Source organism: Scyliorhinus canicula, chromosome 5 (genome assembly GCF_902713615.1).
Source record: "Scyliorhinus canicula chromosome 5, sScyCan1.1, whole genome shotgun sequence".
Lineage (NCBI taxonomy): Eukaryota > Metazoa > Chordata > Chondrichthyes > Carcharhiniformes > Scyliorhinidae > Scyliorhinus > Scyliorhinus canicula.
The window spans coordinates 232,072,037-232,094,441 of record NC_052150.1 but is presented as its reverse complement, the minus strand read 5'-3'; the positions used below and the strand labels follow the sequence as shown (position 1 = coordinate 232,094,441).

At 49.3% G+C, this 22,405-nt stretch overlaps 1 protein-coding gene across 1 annotated transcript in view; it reads left to right on the top strand.

Annotated features, from left to right (window-relative positions):
- Positions 1–2,815: 2,815 nt before the first annotated feature.
- LOC119965732 (protein scribble homolog) overlaps positions 2,816–22,405 on the top strand; it is a 154,861-nt gene continuing 135,271 nt past the window's right edge. Inside the window, 5 exon segments of the mRNA XM_038796494.1 lie at positions 2,816–2,935; positions 7,588–7,666; positions 9,498–9,587; positions 9,752–9,808; positions 13,726–13,789. Coding sequence (XP_038652422.1) covers positions 2,902–2,935; positions 7,588–7,666; positions 9,498–9,587; positions 9,752–9,808; positions 13,726–13,789 — 324 coding nt within the window. The 5' untranslated portion in view covers positions 2,816–2,901.

Sequence of the window (22,405 nt, the reverse complement as noted above, 5' to 3'; positions counted from 1 at the left end):
GGCTGGGTTTGCCCTGTCCCTTGGGTGGTGAGTTTCCTGGCTGGATTAGCCCTGTCCTGTGGGTGTGTGAGTTTCCTGGCTGGGTTAGCCCTGAACTATGGGTGTGAGTTTTCTGGGCTGGTTAGCCCCGAACTGTGGGTGTGAGTTTCCTGGGCTGGGTTGCCCTGTCCTGTGGGTGTGGGTTTCCTGGGCTGGGTTAGCCCTGAACTATGGGTGTGGAGTTTCCTGGGCTGGGTTAGCCCCGAACCTGTGGGTGTAGTTTCCTGGGCTGGGTTAGCCCTGTCCTGTGGGTGTGAGTTTCCTGGGCTGGGTTAGCCCCGAACTGTGGGGTGTGAGTTTCCTGGGCTGGGTTAGCCCTGTCCTGTGGGTGTGAGTTTCCTGGGCTGGGTTAGCCCTGTCCTGTGGGTGTGAGTTTCCTGGGCTGGGTTAGCCCTGTCCTGTGGGTGTGAGTTTCCTGGGCTGGGTTAGCCCTGTCCTGTGGGTGTGAGTTTCCTGGGCTGGGTTAGCCCTGTCCTGTGGGTGTGAGTTTCCTGGGCTGGGTTAGCCCTGTCCTGTATGTGTGAGTTTCCTGGGCTGGGTTAGCCCCGAACTGTGGGTGTGAGTTTCCTGGGCTGGGTTAGCCCCGAACTGTGGGTGTGAGTTTCCTGGGCTGGGTTTGCCCCGTCCTGTGGGTGTGAGTTTCCTGGGCTGGGTTAGCCCCGAACTGTGGGTGTGATTTTCCCGGGCTGGGTTAGCCCCGAACTGTGGGTGTGATTTTCCTGGGCTGGGTTTGCCCTGTCCATCGGGGCTGCAGTCTCTGAAGGGGCCCCTTGTTGATCGACAGGCTGTCCACTGGTGGAGGATTTCTGCTCACACTTGTGCAGCCTGTTCTGGGCAGACCATGATTCCCTGTGTCGCACTTTGACCAGATTTTGCCCAGTTCCTTGCTGTGTCTCAATATTGTTTCCTGAAGTGGGTACCTGGAACTGAAGGCTGGTGGTTGTTAGCTTCAGCACTCTCCCTGTTCGAGAGCTCGAAATTCAGGTTTCTGTGCAGCTAATCTGCCAGCTCTGGCACTGGGAATATATTACTGTGTGAGTTAATGAGGCGTGGATAATGATTCCATTCTGCACTCCTCAATGGATGTATCAGCAAGGAGACGTTTCTGATTTCCATTCTTGGCACATACTGAATGAGGTGTGAGACAAGCCAATGAGCACGGCCCAGATCCAACACTTCATGCAGAGTGGGCCTTCTTTTCAACTCGCCAATCCGGCCTTCCAGCTGCTCCCAGTGGAATTTGCTAACAGCCGACCTTTTCCTCAACTCCATTTAGCCGTTTTGATCAATATTCCTCAATGTGCTTTCTGAACAAAAACTGTCCATCTTAGTCTTGTGAGCTTCAATCATTCGAGCAGCCAGGGGGAGGGCGAGTGTTCCACATTTCTACAGCCCATTGTGTGAACAAGCGCTTCCTGACTTCACTGTAGAATGGTCTCGCTTAAATTTTAAGATTATTTCACTTGTTCTGGATTCTTTCTGATTTGTTGGCCCCATATATCAGGTTGGCAAATAGAACATAAAATATACAGTGCAGAAGGAGGCCATTCAGCCCATCGAGTCTGCACTGACCCACTTAAGCCCTCACTTCCACCCTATCCCCGTAACCCAATAACCCCTCCCAACCTTTTTGGTCATTAAGGGCAATTTATCATGTCCAATCCACCTAACCTGCACGTCTTTGGACTGTGGGAGGAAACCGGAGCACCCGGAGGAAACCCACGCAGACACGGGGAGGATGTGCAGACCCCGCACAGACAGTAACCCAAGCCGGGAATCGAACCTGGGACCCTGGCGCTGTGAAGCCACAATGCTATCCACTTGTGCTACTGTGCTGCCCAATAAAATTGAGGTGCTAATGCCCTTGATTTGTGTGAATAATGAAGCGCCTGAAGGGGCTGAATGGCCTGCTCCTATGAATGATTGTTCAGGCTGGAGGAACAGGGTGGAATGATTGAAGGAGTTGGACCGGCTGCGATTGACTGGAACAGAGGACTGAGATTGAGCATGTTCTAGGGCAGGGGTGGGCAAACTTCTCCGTGCAAGGGCCACATTCAGAAATTCACAATTTTAAAGGGCCGCATAGTATATTAAGTAAAATAATTAATATTTAAAATAGCCAAAATAAAAGGTTTTTAAAGAGAAAAAAAGCAATTAATTTTTATTAATTAATATTTTAAAGTAGAAACTTCACATGAAACACATGTTGTGCCGAGCAATGATCACCCTACTCAAGTCAACGTATCCACCCTATACCAGTAACCCAACAGCCCCCCCATTAACGTTAAAATTAAAAAACAAAATTTAAAAATAAAAATAAAAATTTTTAAAAATTTTTTTAATTTTTTTTATGACTTGATCTTGGTGGGCCGCATAAAGACCTTTGGCGGGTCGCATGCGGCCCGCGGGCCGTAGTTTGCCCACCCCTGTTCTAGGGTGACACTTCTGAGTTTGTGACATTCTTCAGAGCAAATAGTTTTGGAGGGGTGAGCATAACACTTTCAACTTAAAACATCTCTGTGTGTGTGAGGGGGGCAGTTTGGGCCAGTTGAGGGAGGTGTCTGATGATTAAGGAGGATGAGAATGTGAGAGTACAGAATGGCAATAGGTAACTGGAGGAGGGGGTGAACTACAAGATTGGAGGAGACGAGAGAGGAAGATGGAGGGAGAGGATGCAGAATGGTTTGTAAATTGCACAAGGAAGACCAGCTTTCTATTTGTACAGTACTCCCTCCTTCCGAGTACACTCACACCCCTTTCTATTTCTATGTCTTCCAGCCTTTCTTCAGATTGTTAAACTTGCGGAAGCTGGGACTTAGTGACAATGAGATCCAGAGGCTGCCTCCAGAGGTCGCTAACTTCATGCAGCTTGTTGAGCTCGACATCTCTCGCAATGGTGAGTTTGTGTGCGCGCGTATGTTTGGGAGCATGCGTGCGTGTTTGGGAGCGTGCGAACGCATGTGTTTGTTTGGGAGGGCGCGTGTGTGTGTTTGGGAGCATGCATGCGCGCGCGTGCTTTGTGTTTGGGAGCATGTGTGCGCATGTGTGTTTGGGAGCGTGCATGTGTGTGTTTGGAAGCATATGCGCGCGGGAGCGTGTGCATGCTTGTGTGTTTGGGAGCGAGCGTGTGTGTGTTTGGGAGCGAGCGTGTGTGTGTTGGGAGCGTGCGTGTGTGTGTTTGGGAGCGAGCGTGTGTGTTTGGGAGCGAGCGTGTGTGTTTGGGAGCGAGCGTGTGTGTTTGGGAGCGAGCGTGTGTGTTTGGGAGCGAGCGTGTGTGTGTTTGGGAGCGTGCGTGTGTGTTTGGGAGCGAGCGTGTGTGTGTTTGGGAGCGAGCGTGTGTGTTTGGGAGCGAGTGTGTGTTTGGGAGCGTGCGTGTGTGTGTTTGGGAGCGTGCGTGCATATGAGTGTTTGGAAGCGTGCGCGTGTATGAGTGTTTGGAAGCGTGCGTGTTGGAAGCGTGTTTGGGAGCGTGCACGTGTGTGTTTGGGAGCGAGCGTGTGTGTGTTTGGGAGCGAGCGTGTGTGTGTTTGGGAGCGAGCGTGTGTGTGTTTGGGAGCGAGCGTGTGTGTGTTTGGGAGCGTGCGTGTGTGTGTTTGGGAGCGAGCGTGTGTGTTTGGGAGCGAGCGTGTGTGTTTGGGAGCGAGCGTGTGTGTTTGGGAGCGAGCGTGTGTGTTTGGGAGCGAGCGTGTGTGTGTTTGGGAGCGTGCGTGTGTGTGTTTGGGAGCGAGCGTGTGTGTGTTTGGGAGCGAGCGTGTGTGTTTGGGAGCGAGTGTGTGTTTGGGAGCGTGCGTGTGTGTGTTTGGGAGCGTGCGTGCATATGAGTGTTTGGAAGCGTGCGCGTGTATGAGTGTTTGGAAGCGTGCGTGTTTGGAAGCGTGTTTGGGAGCGTGCACGTGTGTGTTTGGGAGCGAGCGTGTGTGTGTTTGGGAGCGAGCGTGTGTGTGTTTGGGAGCGAGCGTGTGTGTGTTTGGGAGCGAGCGTGTGTGTGTTTGGGAGCGAGCGTGTGTGTGTTTGGGAGCGAGCGTGTGTGTTTGGGAGCGAGCGTGTGTTTGGGAGCGTGCGTGTGTGTGTTTGGGAGCGTGCGTGTGTGTGTTTGGGAGCGTGCGTGTGTGTGTGTTTGGGAGCGTGCGCGTGTATGAGTGTTTGGAAGCGTGCGCGTGTATGAGTGTTTGGAAGCGTGCGTATGCGTGTTTGGAAGCGTGTTTGGGAGCGTGCGTGTGTATGCGTGTTTGGGAGCGTGCGTATGCGTGTTTGGGAGCGGGCGCATGCGTGTTTGGGAGCGTGCGCGTGCATGCGTGTTTGGGAGCGTGCGCGTGCATGCGTGTTTGGGAGCGTGCGCGTGCATGCGTGTTTTGGAGCGCGTGCATGCATGTTTGGGAGCGTGCGCGTGCGTGCGTTTGGGAGCCAGCTTGTGTGCGCGTTTGGGAGCGAGCGTGTGTGCACGTTTGGGAGCGTGAGTGTGTGTGCGTTTGGGAGCGGCGCATGCGTGCGTGTTTGGGAGTGAACGTGTGCGTGTGTGTTTGGGAGCGTGTGTGTGCGTGTTTGGGTGCGTGCACCTGTGTGCGTGTTTGGGAGCGTCGCATGCATGTGTGTTTGGGAGCGCGCGCATGCATGTGTGTTTGGGAGCGGGCGTGTGTTTGGGAGCATGCGCATGCGTGCGTGTTTGGATGCGAGCATGTGTCAGTGTTTGGGAACGAGCATGTGTGTGTTTGGGAGTGTGCGCATGTGTGCGTGTTTGGGAGTGAGCGTGTGTGTATGTTTGGGGACGAGCAAAAATGGGAATGCAGACTATTATCTGAATGGCCATAAATTAGGAGAGAGGAATGTGCAACAAGACCTGGGTGTCCTTGTACACCAGTTACTCAAGGTAAGCATGCAGGTGTAGCAGGCGGCAAAGAAGGCAAATGGTATGTTGTGTAGCAAGAGAAAGAGCAGGCCCACTCAAGGACATGGAGGGAGTTATGCGTGGAACCACAAGAAGGGGGTGAAATCCTTATTGAGTACTTTGTATCGGTATTCACCAGGGAGGACGTGATGGATGTTGAGGTCAGGGATAGGTGTGTGAATGTTCTTGCCAACCTCATTATATTGAAGGAGGAAGTGTTGAATATCCTAAATTGCATTAAGGTAGACAAGTCCCCGGGGCCAGATGGGATCTATTCCAGGTTACTGCGGAGGCAAGGGGAAAAATAGCTGGAGCCTTACCAATCTGGGTTGCTGATTACTAATCTGGGTTGCTGATTACTAGTTTGGGTTGCTGATTATTAATCTGAGTTGCTGATAACTAATCTGGGTTGCTGATAACTAATCTGGGTTGCTGATTACTAGTTTGGGTTGCTGATAACTAATCAGGGTTGCTGATTTGAGTTGCTGATAACTAATCAGGGTTACTGATTACTAGTTTGGGTTGCTGATTACTAGTTTGGGTTGCTGATTACTAATCTGGGTTGCTGATTACCAATCTGGGTTGCTCATTACTAACCTGAGTTGATGATTGCTAGTATGGGTTGCTGATTACCAATCTGGGTTGCTCATTACTAACCTGAGTTGCTGAATACTAATAATCTGGGTTGCTGATTACTAGTTTGGGTGCTGATTACTAATTAGGGTGCTGATTACTAATTATGGTGCTGATTACTAGTTTGGGTTGCTGATTACTAGTTGGGTTGCTGATTACTAATCTGAGTTGCTGATCACTAGTATGGGTTGCTGATAACTAATCTGGGTTGCTGATTACCAATCTGGGTTGCTGATTACCACTCTGGGTTGCTGATTACTACTCTGGGTTGCTGATTACTAGTTTGGGTGCTGATTACTAGTTTGGGTGCTGATTACTAATCTGAGTTGCTGATTACTAGTTTGGGTTGCTGATTACTAATCTGAGTTGCTGATTACTACTCTGGGTTGCTGATTACTAATCTGAGTTGCTGATTACTACTCTGGGTTGCTGATTACTACTCTGGGTTGCTGATTACTAGTTTGGGATACAGTTTATGTGGGGTGATGGGGATACAGTTTATTTGGGATTATGGGGATACAGTTTATGTGGGGTGATGGGATTATGGGGATACAGTTTATGTGGGGTGATGGGGATACAGTTTATTTGGGATTATGGGGATACAGTTTATTTGGGATTATGGGGATACAGTTTATGTGGGGAGATGGGGATACAGTTTATTTGGGATTATGGGGATACAGTTTATTTGGGATTATGGGGATACAGTTTATTTGGGATTATGGGGATACAGTTTATGTGGGGAGATGGGGATACAGTTTATTTGGGATTATGGGGATACAGTTTATTTGGGATTATGGGGATACAGTTTATGTGGGGAGATGGGATTATGGGGATACAGTTTATTTGGGATTATGGGGATACAGTTTATGTGGGGTGATGGGATTATGGGGATACAGTTTATTTGGGATTATGGGGATACAGTTTATGTGGGGTGATGGGATTATGGGGATACAGTTTATTTGGGATTATGGGGATACAGTTTATTTGGGATTATGGGGATACAGTTTATGTGGGGAGATGGGGATACAGTTTATTTGGGACTATGGGGATACAGTTTATGTGGGGAGATGGGATTATGGGGATACAGTTTATGTGGGGTGATGGGATTATGGGGATACAGTTTATGTGGGGTGATGGGATTATGGGGATACAGTTTATGTGGGTGATGGGGCTACAGTTTATTTGGGATTATGGGGATACGGTTTATGTAGGATTATGGGGATACAGTTTATGTGGGGTGATGGGATTATGGGGATACCATTTATGTGGGGTGATGGGATTATGGGGATACAGCTTCAATAGGGTTTTATAAAAAAATACATTTAGAGTTTTTTTTCCATGTCGGTGCAACATCGAGGGCCGAAGGGCCTGTACTGCGCTGTATCGTTCTATGGTCTATGAGTACCAAATTATTTCTTTCCAATTAAGGAGCAATTTAGCGTGGTGAATCCACCTACTCTGCACATCTTTGGGTTGTGGGGGTGAGACCCACACAGACACGGGGAGAATGTGCAAACTCCGCACAGACAGTGATCTGAGCCGGGTTCGAACCCGGATCCTCAGTGCTGTGAGGCAGCAGTGCTAACCACTGCGCCATCGTGCAGCCCCGGCTGTTCTTTCAGCGGACCGGTGTAGATGCGATGGGCCGAATGGCTTCCTGCGCGGTAGGAATTCTACGATTACTAGTCAGGCTGCTGATTACTAGTCTAGTCTGGGTTGCTGGTCACTGGTCTGGCTTGCTGGTTACTAGTCCAGAATGCTGATTACTAGTCTAGTTGAACCATTCTGCTACAGGCTTTGTGCTTCCTTTATTTTGTTGCTCGGTGTGTGCTATACAATGTGCTTTTGTCACCAATCTCCATCCCATGCTTCGTACAGACCTCTCCATCCCATGCCAGGATTGAGGAATCTGCGGTGATTTCTGACTGGACCATGGCCAGGTGATGTGTTGTTGGATTTCCTGTTCAGAGGAATCTGTTGTCAGGACCGATATTAATGTCAGGAGATTTTTGCTGTTTCTGTCTCCACAGATATCCCAGAGATACCTGAAAGTATTAAATTCTGCAAGTCTTTGGAAATAGCTGATTTCAGTGGGAATCCCCTCTCCAGGTACAGTAACAATGCTTAGAGGCACAAGTTGTAGGAACATCAGAATTAGGAGCATAAGGAGGCAATTCAGCCCCTCCAGCCTGCTCCGCCATTCAGTCAGATCATGGCTGATCGCTTCTAGGTCTCAACTCCACCTCCAAATCAGGAGTGTGATGGAATACTCTGTATTTGGTTGGGTGAGTGGAGCTGGTTTAGGTCAGTTAGACAGCTGGCTTGTAATGCAGAACAAGGCCAGCAGCGAAGGTTCAATTCCCGTCTCAGCTTACCCAAACAGGCACAGGAATGTGGCGACTGGGGGCTTTTCACAGTTACTTGATAACGTGGCAATAAAAGATTATTATTATTATTAATATTATTAAGAATGCTGGAGCAAGTCAGCACCATCCAGGACAAAGCAGCCCCGCTTGATTGGTCCTCCTTCCACAAACATTCAAACCCTCCACCACCGACGCACAGTGGCAGCCGTGTGTACCATCTACAAGATGCACTGCAGCAACTCACCAAGGCTCCTTAGACAACACCTTCCAAACGATCAACTGTTATTATCTAGAAGGACAAGAGCAGCAGATACCTGGGAACCCCACCACCTGGAAGTTCCCCACCCAGTCACTCACCACCCTGACTGGGAAATATATCGGCCGTTCCTTCACTGTCACTGGGACAACGTCCTGGGACTCCCTCCCTTACAGCACAGTGGATATCCCTGTACCTCGCGTACTGCAGTGGTTCAGGAAGTCAGCTGAGCAGGGATAAATGCTAGCCTAGTCAGCAATTCCCTCGCCCCGATAAAATAATTAAGACCATAAGACATAGGAGCAGAGTTAGGCCACTCGGCCCCTCGAATCCGCTCCGCCATTCAATCATGGCTGATATTTTCTCATCCCCATTCTCCTGCCTTCTCCCCATAACCCTTGATCCCTTTATGAATAAAAAAAAAAGAAATTATCTAGCGAAAGCTGGTGTGGATAACAGACTGAAGTGGGACGGTGAAGGGAGAAATCAATAAGATGTAGAAACAGAAGTAGGACATTCGACTCATCGAGTCTGCTCCGCCATTTAAAGAGATTATGTCCAATTTGATCTGATAATCCTCAACTGCACTTTCCTGCCGTACGTAACTCCAGAACCCTTTACTCCTGATTGATTAACAATCTGTGTCTCTCAAGCCTTGAACATAGTTGAAGACCTGGTCTCGACAGCTCTCTGCAGTAAGGAATTCCACAGATTCACTGTCCCCCTGAGAGAAGAAATTCCTCCTCATCTGGTCACCTCATTTTACTGACTCTTATAGAATGAGGGGAATGTTGACCCAGGTGGGGGACTGGCCCCAGCAGTAAATGTCAAAGCTTTGTTGACACTGCAACCTATCAGGGGTCTCCAGGAGTCCAGGCTTGTCTGACAATGACACCAAAGTAGACTGCTGGGCATGCCTCACTGTGCATAATCCAGGTTTGCCTCGCTGTTCACTGCCTCCTCCGCTAAATCCATCTCTGCGTGCCCCCCCCCCCCCCCCCCCCGCCCCGTCTGCCTCCTGCCCCCTGCCGCCCCGTCTGCCTCCTGCCCCCCCGCCCCGTCTGCCTCCTGCCCCCCCCCCCCGCCCCGTCTGCCTCCTCCCCCCCCCCCCCCCCCCCCCCCCCCGTCCCGTCTGCCTCCTGCCCCCCCCCGCCCTGTCTGCCTCCTGCCCCCCCCCCCCCCCCGCCCCGTCTGCCTCCTGCCCCCCCCCCCCCCGCCCCGTCTGCCCCCTGCCCCCCCCCGCCCCGTCTGCCTCCTGCCCCCCGCCGCCCCCCGCCATCACAGAGCCCCTCTCACATGTTCACGTTGTCTCTTGCAGGCTGCCGGATGGATTCACTCAGTTACGGATCCTTGCCCATCTCTCCCTCAATGATGTCTCCCTACAGGCTCTGCCGAATGATATTGGCAAGTAAGTGAATCGTGTCCAGTGGTGGCAGAAACAATTTACAACCTGACTAATTGACAATGGACTGGGTTAAACCGAGACGGGACAGGGGCTACTCGGCAGCTGAAATGTCTATCTTTGTTTCTTTGAATGCGTTCAATTTGGTTTCCCTTTCTGTTCCTTTGTAGCTTAGCCAACCTGGTGACACTGGAACTTCGAGAAAACCTGCTGAAGACACTGCCAACGTGAGTAGCTATGGTATAACCTGTCCCTTCGCTGTTTTGTTTTCTCTGTAAAGTCACTGGTGTACAAAATTATGAGGGGAAGAGTTCGGGTTGAGGATTTTTTGAAGGGGTGACCAAAGTACTGGTCAGGGGAATGTCTGTGGATGTCGTTTATATGGACTTCCAGAAGGCATTTGATAAAGTCTCACAGGAGAGGCTGTTAGCGAAGCTGGAAGCCCACGGAGTTGAGGGCAAATTATTGATCTGGTTAGGAAACTGGTTGAATGGCAGGTGATAGAAAGTGGGGATAATGGGTAATTACTCTAATTGGCACAGGTTGACAGTGGGGCACCACGGGGATATGTCTTGGGGCCTCAATTCCAAACTATTCATTCAGGACTTGGGTGATGTCTTCCAATACCAGGTTAAAGTCCAACAGGTTTATTTGGAATCACTAGCTTTCGGAGCGTGACTCCTTCATCAGGTGAGTGTTCTTCTAGCTAGTGACTCCAAACAAACCTGTTGGACTTTAACCTGGTGTTGGAAGACTTACTACTGTGCGCACCCCATCCAACGCCGGCATCATCACATCATGGCTTGGATGATGAAAGTCCAATATCCAAATTCGCTAGTGATACATTGTAAACAGCTTGGATGGAATTTAATGTGAGCAAGTGTGAGGTTCTCCATTTTGAACCAAGAAAGGATAAAGCACAGCACTTTCTAAATGGAAATAGGGTAGTGGATGTCCAAATAGACTTGGGGTTCAGGGGCACAGATCCTTAAAATGCCAGGAACAAATGCAAAAACCTCGATGGGGATCAAAGGATATGGGGGAAAGTGAGATTAGGCTATTCATAGAATAGAATTCCTACGGTGTAGAAGGAGGCCGTTCGGTCCATCGAGTCTGCACCGGCCCTTTTAACGGGCACTCTACCCCTATCCGTTCACCTAATCACCCCTCCCTACTCCCATAACCCTATAACCTAACCTGCACATCCCTGCACACTGAGGGCAATTTATCATGACCAATCCACCTAACCTGTACACCTCCGGACTGTGGGAGGAAACCAGAGCATCCGGAGGAAACCCACGCAGACATGGAGAGAATGTGCAGACTCCGCACAGACAGTGACTCAATCGGGAATTGAACCTGGGACCCTGGTGCTGTGAGGCAGCAGTGCTAACCACTGTCCCACCGTGCCGCACAAATGAGTTGGATAATCAGCCATGATCATAATGAATGGCGGAACAGGCTCGATGGGCCGAATGGCCTCCTCCTGCTCCTATCTTCTATGTTTCTATGAAAAATAATCAGAAAGGCTAATGGAATGCCAGCCTTTATATCTATGAAAATGAAAATCGCTTATTGTCACGAGTAGGCTTCAATGAAGTTACTGTGAAAAGCCCCTAGTCGCCACATTCTGGCGCCTGTTCGGGGAGGCTGGTACTAGAGGATTGGAAAATAAAGATACAGGTTATGCTGCAGCTTTACAAAACTCTGGTTAAACCCCACTGGGAGTCACTGTGAGCAGCTCTGGCACCACACCTTGGGAAGGATATTTTGGCCTTGGAGTTAGAGCAATGCAGGTTTACAAAAATGAGACCTGGATTACAGGGGTTGAGTTACGAGGAGGAATTACTCAAATTAGACCTGTTTTTGCTAGAATTTAGACAGTTGAGGTATGATCCGGTCAAAGTATTCGAGATATTAACCGGGAAAGACAGGGTAAATAAAGATAAACTATTTCCACTGGGTTTGAGATTCTAAATCTAGGGGGCATATTCTAAAGATTGGGGCCAGACCGTTCAGGAGAGATGTCAGGAAGAACAGGTATATGGAGTTAAGTCACAGATCAGCCTCGACCTCACTGAATGATGGGACAGGCTCGAGGGGCTGAATGGCCTACTGTTCTTAGGTACTCCTGCCAAAGTACATCACCTCACATTTTTCAAGGTTAAATTCCATCTACCACTGATCTGCCCATCTGACCAATCCGTCTGTATACTCCTGTAACCTAACTCCTTCTACACTGACAACCACCCAGCCAATCTGCGTGTCATCTGCAAACTTACTTATCTTCTAGAACATAGAACATTACAGCGCAGTACAGGCCCTTCGGCCCTCGATGTTGCGCCGACCTGTGAAACCAATCTAAAGCCCATCTACACTATTCCATTATCATCCATATGCCTATCCAATGACCATTTAAATGCCCTTAGTGTTGGCGAGTCCAACAGGCAGGGCATTCCGCGCCCTTACTACTCTCTGAGTAAAGAACCTACCTCTGACATCTGTCCTATATCTATCTCCCCTCAATTTAAAGCTATGTCCCCTTGTGCTAGACATCAGTATGCGGGGACATTGATCTGCCTGCAGTATGCGGGGACATTGATCAGCCTGCAGTATGCGGGGACATTGATCAGCCTGCAGTATGCGGGGACATTGATCTGCCTGCAGTATGCGGGGACATTGATCTGTCTGCAGTATGCGGGGACATTGATCTGCCTGCAGTATGCGGGGACATTGATCTGCCTGCAGTATGCGGGGGCATTGATCTGCCTGCAGTATGCGGGGGCATTGATCTGCCTGCAGTATGCGGGGACATTGAGCTGCCTGCAGTATGCGGGGGCATTGATCTGCCTGCAGTATGCGGGGACATTGAGCTGCCTGCAGTATGCGGGGACATTGATCAGCCTGCAGTATGCTGGGACATTGATCTGCCTGCAGTATGCTGGGGCAATGACCTCTGAACCAAGACAGATTCACTCAGCTTTTACCTCGGTTCTGTTTGTTGGATCTTTCTGTGCAGCCATTGGCTGCTGTATTGGCCTGCGTAACGAAAGTTCCAGCTCTCCGACGGGTCCTGTCTGGGGCTCCTGGCTCCCGGCCCCCGGACGGGTCCTGTCTGCGGCTCTCAGCTCCTGGACGGGTCCTATCTGGGGGTCTTGTTTGGGGCTCCCGGGCCCCGGACGGGTCCTGTCTGGCGGTTCCTGTCTGGGGGGTCCCCTGTTCTGGGGGTCTCTGTCCTGGGGGGGGGTCTGTCCTGGGGGGGGGGGTCTGTCCTGGGGGGGGTGGTCTGTCCTGGGGGGGGGGGGGTCTCTGTCCTTGGGGGTCCCTGTCTGGGGGGGGGGGGGGGGGGGTCCCTGTCTGGGGGGGGGGGGGGTGTCCCTGTCTGGGGGGGGGGGGGGTGTCCCTGTCTGGGGGGGGGTCCCTGTCTGGGGGCGATCCCTATCTGGGGGGGTCCCTGTCTGAGGGTCCTGTCTGGGGGTCTCTGTCTTGGGGTCCCTGTCTGGGGGGGGGGGGGGGGGTCCCTGTCTGGGGGGGCTCCCTGTCTGGGGCTCCCTGTCTGGGGCTCCCTGTCTGGGACTCCCTGTCTGGGGGGGGAGTCCCTGTCTGAGGGGCTCCCTGTCTGAGGGGCTCCCTGTCTGGGGGGGTCCCTGTCTGAGGGGGGGTCCCTGTCTGAGGGGGGGGTCCCTGTCTGAGGGGGGGGGTCCCTGTCTGAGGGGGGGGTCCCTGTCTGAGGGGGGGGTCCCTGTCTGAGGGGGGCGGTCCCTGTCTGAGGGGGGGGGGTCCCTGTCTGAGGGGGTGGGTCCCTGTCTGAGGGGGGGGTCCCTGTCTGAGGGGGGGGTCCCTGTCTGAGGGGGTGGGTCCCTGTCTGGGGCTCCCTGTCTGGGGGGGTCCCTGTCTGAGGGGGGGGGGGGGGTGTCCCTGTCCGGGGGGGTGGGCCTCCCTGTCGGGGGCGGGGGTCCCCTGTCGGGCGGGGGGGGGGGGTCCCTGTCTGGGGCTCAGGTCCCTGTCTTTGGGGGGGGGGGCTGTCGGTTGGGTCCCTGTCGGTTGGGGGGCCCCTGTCTGGGGGTCCCTGTCGTGTTGGGGGGGGGGGGGGGGGTCGTGTCTGGGGTCTGGATTAGTTACCAGTGTTGTGTTTTTCCTGCAGGTCCCTGTCTTTCCTGGTGAAACTGGAGGAGTTGGATCTCGGCAGCAATGAACTGGAAGTGCTGGTAAAGAATCAGTTTGCTGCAATATTTCAGCATCTCTCTATTCAGGCCATAAGACGGAGGAGCAGAAGTAGGCCATTCGGCCCATTGAGACCCTCATCCATTTATTGAAAGCATGACTGATCTAATATAATCCTCAATTCCACTTTCCCGCCTTATCCCCGTAACCTTCTATTCCCTCACTGATTCGAAGATGTCTCTCTCAGCCTTGAACATACTTAACAACCCAGCCTCTACAGCCCTCTGCGGTAAAGAATTCCACTGCCCTCTGAGACAATCTTTTTGAACTGCTGCAGTGGTATAGGTCCACCCACTGTGCTGTTAGGGAGGGAGTTCCAGGATGTTGCGACAGTGAAGGAACGATGATATATTTCCCAGTCAGGGTGGTGAGTGACTTGGAGGGGAACCTCCAGGTGGTGGGGTTCCCAGGTATCTGCTGCCCTTGTCCTTCTAGATGGTAGTGATCGTGGGTTTGGAAGGTGCTGTCTGAGGAACATTGGTGAATCCCTGCAGTGTATCTTGTAGATGGTACACACGGCTGCCACTGTGCGTCGGTGGTGGAGGGTTTGAATGTTTGTGGAAGGGGAGCAATCAAGCGGGGCTGCTTTGTCCTGGATGGTGTCGAGCTTCTTGAGTGTTGTTGGAGTTACACTCATCCAGGCAAGTGGAGAGTATTCCATCACACTCCTGACTTGTGCCTTGTAGATGGTGGGCAGGCTTTGGTGGGGGGTCAGGAGGTGAGTTACTCACTGGAGGATTCCGAGCCCTTGACCTGCTCTTGTAGCCCCTCTCTCTTCCTTTTCATATATTTAAAGAAGCTCTTGCTGTTGGTTTTTATATCACTTGCTAGTTAATCTTAGTTTATCCTTTTCCGCTTGATCATTACTTTTTGGTCATTTTATGTTGGTTTTAGAAAACTTTCCCAATCCTTTGCCTTACCACAAACTTTGCCACGTTCTTTTTTTTTCCAGTTTAATATTACCCTTAACTTCCCTGGTTAATCGTCATTGTTTTATCCCCTTCCCAGAATCCTTTTCCTCTTTGTTTGGAGTCATGAAGCATTTTCAGAAACATCTGCTATTGCTGATCAACCGTCTTTTCTGTTAAAGTCCTTTCCCAGCCCACTCTGCCCCCGTTCCTTTATAATTACCCTTATTTAAGTTGAGCACATTTGTTTCTGACCCAAGTTTCTCGTTAAATTCTGCCACCTAATGTTCACTCTGGTAACACACACACAGTCTACGTTTAATATGCAGTCTGTTATTTTTTAAAAAAATCACTAAGGGCAGCACGGTAGCACAGTGGTTAGCACTGTTGCTTCACAGCGACAGGTTCGATTCCCGGCTTGGGTCACTGTCTGTGCGGAATCTGCACGTTCTCCCCGTGTCTGCGTGGGTTTCCTCCGGGTGCTCCGGTTTTCTCCCACGTCCCGAAAGACGTGCTGCTAGGTGAATTGGACATTCTGAATTCTCCCTCTGTGTACCCGAACAGGCGCCGGAATGTGGCGACTAGGGGCTTTTCACAGTAACTTCATTGCAGTGTTAATGTAAGCCTGCTTGTGACACTAATAAAGATTATTATTGCTATTTTACTGCTGCCCTTTCGTGGCTAGTTCTTTAGTTGGGGATGACACAAGCTTGCATGCCATAGAGCTGAGCAATCCCACAACCAACAGATCAAACCTGAGCTCTGTGGTCATGTCTCATTAACTTTGCGAATGGTGACGGACAGTGGGGGGGGGGTGTTCCACAAACATCCCGTCCACAATTACGGGAATGTCCTGCTCATCGCAGCAAAAGACAAGCTGGAAGCCAACTTAAGCCTGAAATTCTCCCAGCCTCCAGCTGAGATCCTCAGCATCACAGGTTCTTTGTTCAATTCTGTAGCTCAGTAACTACAGTCCAGTCAGTCTAACTTTGGTTGCGGGGGGGGGGGGGGGGATCTTCTCAAAACAATAATCTGGGACAAAGTTACTGTTCACAAGGACAAATGCAGGTTAAATAAGGAAACCCAGAGTAGATTTGTTGAGGGAAAATCATGTTCAACTAACTTGCAAGAATTTTTTTAGAAGAGGCAACAGATGGGCAATGAGGAAATTGCTGTTGATGTGGTGTACATGAACTTTCAGAAGGCATTCGATACAGTGCCACACTGCCACCAGAGTGGATGTGGAGAGGATGTTTCCACTTGTAGGAAAAACTAGAAGCAGAGGACACCATCTCAGACGAAAGGGACGATCCTTTAAAACAGAGATGAGGAGGAATTTCTTCAGCCAGAGGGTGGTGAATCTGTGGAACTCTTTGCCGCAGAAGGCTGTGGAGGCCAAATCACTGAGTGTCTTTAAGACAGAGATAGATAGGTTCTTAATTAATAAGGGGATCAGGGGTTATGGGGAGAAGGCAGGACAATGGGGGTGAGAAAATATCAGCCATGGTTGAATGGTGGAGCAGACTCGATGGGTCGAGTGGCCTAATTCTGCCCTTATGTCTTATGGTCACACAACAAAGGAACAGTAGCTATAGGAATTGGCTGAATAATAAGAGAAGAAAGTTTGTTATGGAGTTCCCCAGGAGTCAGCATTGGGACCATTATTATATATGTTAATGACAGAATTTGAAGGTTTGGGGATGATACAAAACTCAGAGGCACTGTGAATCTTGAGGATGATAGTGTCGCACTTCAAAAGGGTACAGACAGGCTGGTGGAGTGGGATGACAAGTGGCAGACAAAGTTCAATTCAGTGAAATGTGAAGTGATGCATTTTGGTTGAAGGAAGATGGAGAGATTATAACGCTGCGTCAGAAAGGCAGCCAGCATAATTAAGGACCCCACGCACCCCGGACATACTCTCTTCCATCAGGAAAAAGTTACCAAAGTTTGAGGTCATGTACCAACCGCCTCAAGAACAGTTTTTTCCTCTACTGCCATCAGACTTTTGAATGGACCTACCTCGTATTAAGTTGATCTTTTCTCTGCACCTTGCTATAACTAACATTATATTCTGCAGTCTCTCCTTTCTCTGTGTACGGTAAGCGGTGTCTGTACAGCATGCAAGAAATAATACTTTTCACTGTATACTAATACAAGTGACAATAATAAATCAAATCAAACAATTCTAAAGATGGCGCAGGAGCAGAGGGAGCTGGGTGTGTCTGTGTAGAGATCATTGAGGGTGGCAGGACAGGTGGAGAGAGCAGTTAATAAAGCAGGTAGTAGTCAGGACTTTATTAATAGAGGCATAGAGTACAAGAGAAAGGGGCTACAGTTGAACTTGTATAAGTTATTAGTTTGACCTGTTAGGGAACGTTGTGTCCAGTTCTGGGTTCTGGGCACTGCAATGTAATGGCATTGGAGAGAGTGCAGAAAAGTTACACAAGAATGGTTTTGGGGATGAGAAACTTCAGTTGTGCAGACAGATTGAGAAGTTGGGAATGTTTTCTTGGAAAAGAGAAGGCTGAGAGGAGAACTGGTAGAGATATTTAAGATCATGAGGGGCCTGGGCTGAGTAGATGGGGAGAACCTGTCCTCACTTGTGAAAGAATCAAAAAGCAGAAGGCACAGATTGAACGTAATTGGTAACTTCACACACACACACAGAGTGGTTAGGGTCTGCAATGCCGTGCCTGAGAGTGGCATGGCACCGCAGCACAGTGGTTAGCACTGCTGCCTCACAGCACCAGGGACCCGGGTTCAATTCAGGCCTTCGGTTACTGTGTGGAGTTTGCATATTCTCCCCATGTCTGTGTGGGTTTCATAGAAACATAGAAAATAGGAGCAGGAGAAGGCCATTCGGCCCTTCAAGTCTGCTCCGCCATTTATTCTGATCATGGCTGATCATCAAGTTCAATACCCTGATCCCACCTTCCCCCATTTGAGGACATTACCAGTGCAGTAGATAACGGGGAGCCAATGGATGTGGTATATCTGGATTTCCAGAAAGCCTTTGACAAGGTGCCACACAAAAGGTTGCTGCATAAGATAAAGATGCATGGCATTAAGGGTAAAGTAGTAGCATGGATAGAGGATTGGTTAATTAATAGAAAGCAGAATGGGAATTAATGGGTGTTTCTCTGGTTGGCAATCAGTAGCTAGTGGTGTCCCTCAGGGATCCGTGTTGGGCCCACAATTGTTCACAATTTACATAGATGATTTGGAGTTGGGGACCAAGGGCAATGTGTCCAAGTTTGCAGATGACACTAAGATGAGTGGTAAAGCGAAAAGTGCAGAGGATACTGGAAGTCTGCAGAGGGATTTGGATAGGTTAAGTGAATGGGCTAGGGTCTGGCAGATGGAATACAATGTTGACAAATGTGAGGTTATCCATTTTGGTAGGAATAACAGCAAACGGGATTATTATTTAAACAATAAAATATTAAAGCATGCCGCTGTGCAGAGAGACCTGGGTGTGCTAGTGCATGAGTCACAGAAAGTTGGTTTACAGGTGTAACAGGTGATTAAGAAGGCGAATGGAATTTTTTCCTTCATTGCTAGAGGAATGGAGTTTAAGACTAGGGAGGTTATGTTGCAATTGTATAAGGTGTTAGTGAGGCCACACCTGGAGTATTGTGTTCAGTTTTGGTCTCCTTACTTGAGAAAGGACATACTGGCACTGGAGGGTGTGCAGAGGAGATTCACTAGGTTAATCCCAGAGCTGAAGGGGTTGGATTATGAGGAGAGGTTGAGTAGACTGGGACTGTACTCGTTGGAATTTAGAAGGATGAGGGGGGATCTTATAGAAACATTTAAAATTATGAAGGGAATAGATAGGATAGATGCGGGAAGGTTGTTTCCACTGGCGGGTGAAAGCAGAACTAGGGGACATAGCCTCAAAATAAGGGGAAGTAGATTTAGGACTGAGTTTAGGAGGAACCTCTTCACCCAAAGGGTTGTGAATCTATGGAATTCCTTGCCCAGTGAAGCAGTTGAGGCTCCTTCATTACATGTTTTTAAGGTAAAGATAGATAGTTTTTTGAAGAATAAAGGGATTAAGGGTTATGGTGTTCGGGCCGGAAAGTAGAGCTGAGTCCACAGAAAGGTCAGCCATGATCTCATTGATTGGCGGAGCAGGCTCGAGGGGCCAGCTGGCCTACTCCTGCTCCTAGTTCTTATGTTCTTATATCCCTCGATCCCTTTAGCTCCAAGAGCTGTATCGAATTCCTTCCTGAAATTACACAATGTTTTGGCCTCAACTACTTTCTGTGGTAGTGAATTCCACAGATTCCCCACTCTCTGGGTGAAGAAATTTCTCCCCACCTCAGTCCTAAAAGGTTTACCCCTTATCCTCAAACTATAACCCCTAGTTCTGTACTCCCCCACCATCAGGAACATTCTTTCTGAATCTACCCTGTCTCATCCTGTTAGAATTTTGTAAGTTTCTATGCGATCCCCTCTCACTCTTCTAAACTCCAGTGAATATAATCCGAACCGACTTAGACTCTCCTCATATGACAGTCCCACCATCCCAGGAATCAGCCTGGCAAACCTTTGCTGCACTCCCTCCACAGCAATAACCGGGTGCTCCAGTTTCCTGCCACAGTCCAAAGATGTGTGGGTTAGGTGGGGTTATGGGGATAGGGCAGGGGAGTGAGTCTTGGTAGAGAAATCATTCAGAGGGTGAGTGCAGACTTGATGGGCCAAGTGGCCTCCTTCTGCACTGTAGGAATTCTATGGATTCTGTGGAAAGTGTGGCAGTGGTTTGTTTTCATGCATTGAGAAAGGAGGCAGACTCGACTTGGTCCTTGGGAATGAGTGGATCAAGTGTTATTTGGAGAACAGTTAGGGGTCAGTGATCATCGTAACGTTAGACTTTGGATGGAACATAAGAAAGAACATTCCAGGGTGAAAGGTAATTAATTGGGGGAAAGCCAACTTCAGTGGGGTAAGAATGGATGGATTGGATTTGTTCATTGCCACGTGTACCGAGGTACTGTGAAAAGTATTTTTCTGCAAGCAGCTCAACAGATCATTAAGTACATGGGAAGAAAAGGGAATAAAAGAAAATACATTACAGGGCAACACAAGGTATACAATGTAACTACATAAGCACTGGCATCGGATGAAGCAGACAGGGTGTAGTGTTAATGAGGTCAGTCCATAAGAGGGTCATTTAGGAGTCCGGTAACAGTGGGGAAGAAGCTGTTTTTGAGTCTGTTCGTGCGTGTTCTCAGACTCCTGTATCTCCTGCCCGATGGAAGAAGTTGGAAGAGTGAGTAAGCCGGGTGGGAGGGGCCTTGGATTGTGGGTTAAGCAGTTGAGGCGACCTCGTTGAATGTTTTTAAGATAAAGATAGATAGTTTTTTGAAGAATAAAGGGATTAAGGGTTATGGTGTTAGGGCCGGAAAGTGGAGCTGAGCCCACAGAAAGATCAGCCATGATCTCATTGAATGGCGGAGCAGGCTCGAGGGGCCAGATGGCCTACTCCTGCTCCTAGTTCTTATGTTCTTACGGTCACAGATCAATCTCCAATTCAAGCCAACCCAGATTTCTGCTCAAATTGTCATTAATCATCCGTGATCACAAAAATAACAGAAATGAAAATGAGAAAGCAGGGAACAGGCAGGAGGATCCTTACAAAAATAGAAGGTTCAGAGAGGAGATTAAAAGGTTGTTACGCTACCGTGAGCGAGTGAATAGACCAATAATTTTAATAAAAATGTCTGAAATCTTTGGCCCCCAGCTGCCCAATAATTGCAGTCACCAGGTTTATAAGTTTAAACACAATTATTGTTTATTTCCAACAAGAAGTATAATAAGATATGCAGTAAATACAACTGGTTAACTATCATTTATCTCCCGACTCCCACTGTAACTGCCACACCCTCGAACCACATGCAAGACAGACAAACACGAATGGGGGAAAAGGGGTGAAAAACTTATGTCAAAAGATATGTCTTTGCTTCAGATTTTTTTAGCACACTTTCTTCACAGCAAACTTGCAGATTAGAATCTTTGGTTCACAGCTTAGAATGATCTTTGTAGTAGATTCATCATTCATTCAACTTCTCGGTAGTTTAGAAATGCATTGCTCACAGCTTTCCCTGGAGAGGCACTTAAACTATGTCACATCAAATTATACTTCCGGTTTGTGGTTGTTTCCAGGCCTCTGTCGTTTCAGGAGGAAACGTTGGAGGGTCTGGACTTTGTTTGCACAGCCTGCAATGGTTCTCCTATATGTAGATTCATCCAGGCTCTCTACCAGTTCAGAAGCACGGCCTTTCTGGAGAAAAGCAACGGGAGAGGGGAGTAAAACCTTTCCCAGGGCTGCCAGGACCAAACTGAACCCAAACCGTGGATTCTGAAGAGCAATCCAATGGATCAGATCCAATCGCCACCTGTTACCGGACAGAGCTCAGCCTTTTGGGCCAATTCATTGGTCAGCAGCCAATGAATCAAACCGAGTCCCACCCCATCTCTCTGTCACTGATGCCGTCCACTCTGCAGCTTCCAGTGTAAACCAGCATAGAATCCCAGACTCCTCTGTTTGAATTAACGACTCCGGCTTCTTGTTTTAAAAAGACATGTCCAATAATCTTCCTGGGATCAAAATAATAGCAGCAATGATTAAAAAAAAGGGGAAATAATTGAATAAACAGGGAGTTAACATGAAGGACCCTTATAAAACATGAAAAGAAACTGGCAACTAACATGAAAGGGTTTCCAGAGTTTCCTCCAGCTACATAACTGTAAAAAGGTGGTAAAGGAGGAGAGGAGGACTGATTTGGGTCAAAACGGGATTTACGCAAGGAGGCAGGGGGCATAGCTGAGATGTTGAATGAATACTGTACACCTAAACATAGATCATAGAATTTACAGTGCAGAAGTAGGCCATTTGGCCCATCGAGTCTGCACCAGCCCTTGGAAAGAGCACCCTTCTTAAGCCCATGCCACCACCCGATGCCTGTAACCCAGTAATCCCACCTAACCTTTTTGGAAACTAAGGGGCAACTCATCATGGCCAATCCACCTAACCTGCACAACTGTGGACCGTGGGAGGAAACCGGAGCACCCTGAGGAAACCCACGCAGACACGGGGAGAACGTGCAGACTCCGCACACAGCGACTCAAGCGGGAATCGAACCTGGGACCCTGGAGCTGTGAAGCAACCGTGCCACCGCATCTGTCTTTAGCAAGGAAGAGGAAGCATCCCAGGACATGGTAAACATAGACAGCAGGAGGAGGCCATTTCCACCCTGCGAGCCTGCTCCGCCATTCATTATGATTGTGGTTCATCATCCAACTCAATAGCGTAATCCTGCCCCCCCCCCCCCGATATCATCTTGAAAACATACAATATTTTAACCACTCCCTGTGGTAGCGAATTCCACAGGCCGACCATTCTCTGGGTGAAGAAATGTCTCCTCATCTCTGTGCTAAATGGTCTCCCCCGTATCCTCAGACTGTGCCCCCTGGTTCTGGACACACCCATCATGGGGAACATCCTTCCTGCATCTACCCCTGTCCAGTCCTGTTAGAATTTTATAGGTTTTTATGAGATTCCCCCTCGTGCTTCTGAACTCCAGCGAGAACAATCCCAACCTCGTCAATCTCTCCTCATATGACAGTCCCGCCATCCCTGGAATCAATCTGGTAAACCTTCGCTGAACTCCCTCGATAGCAAGA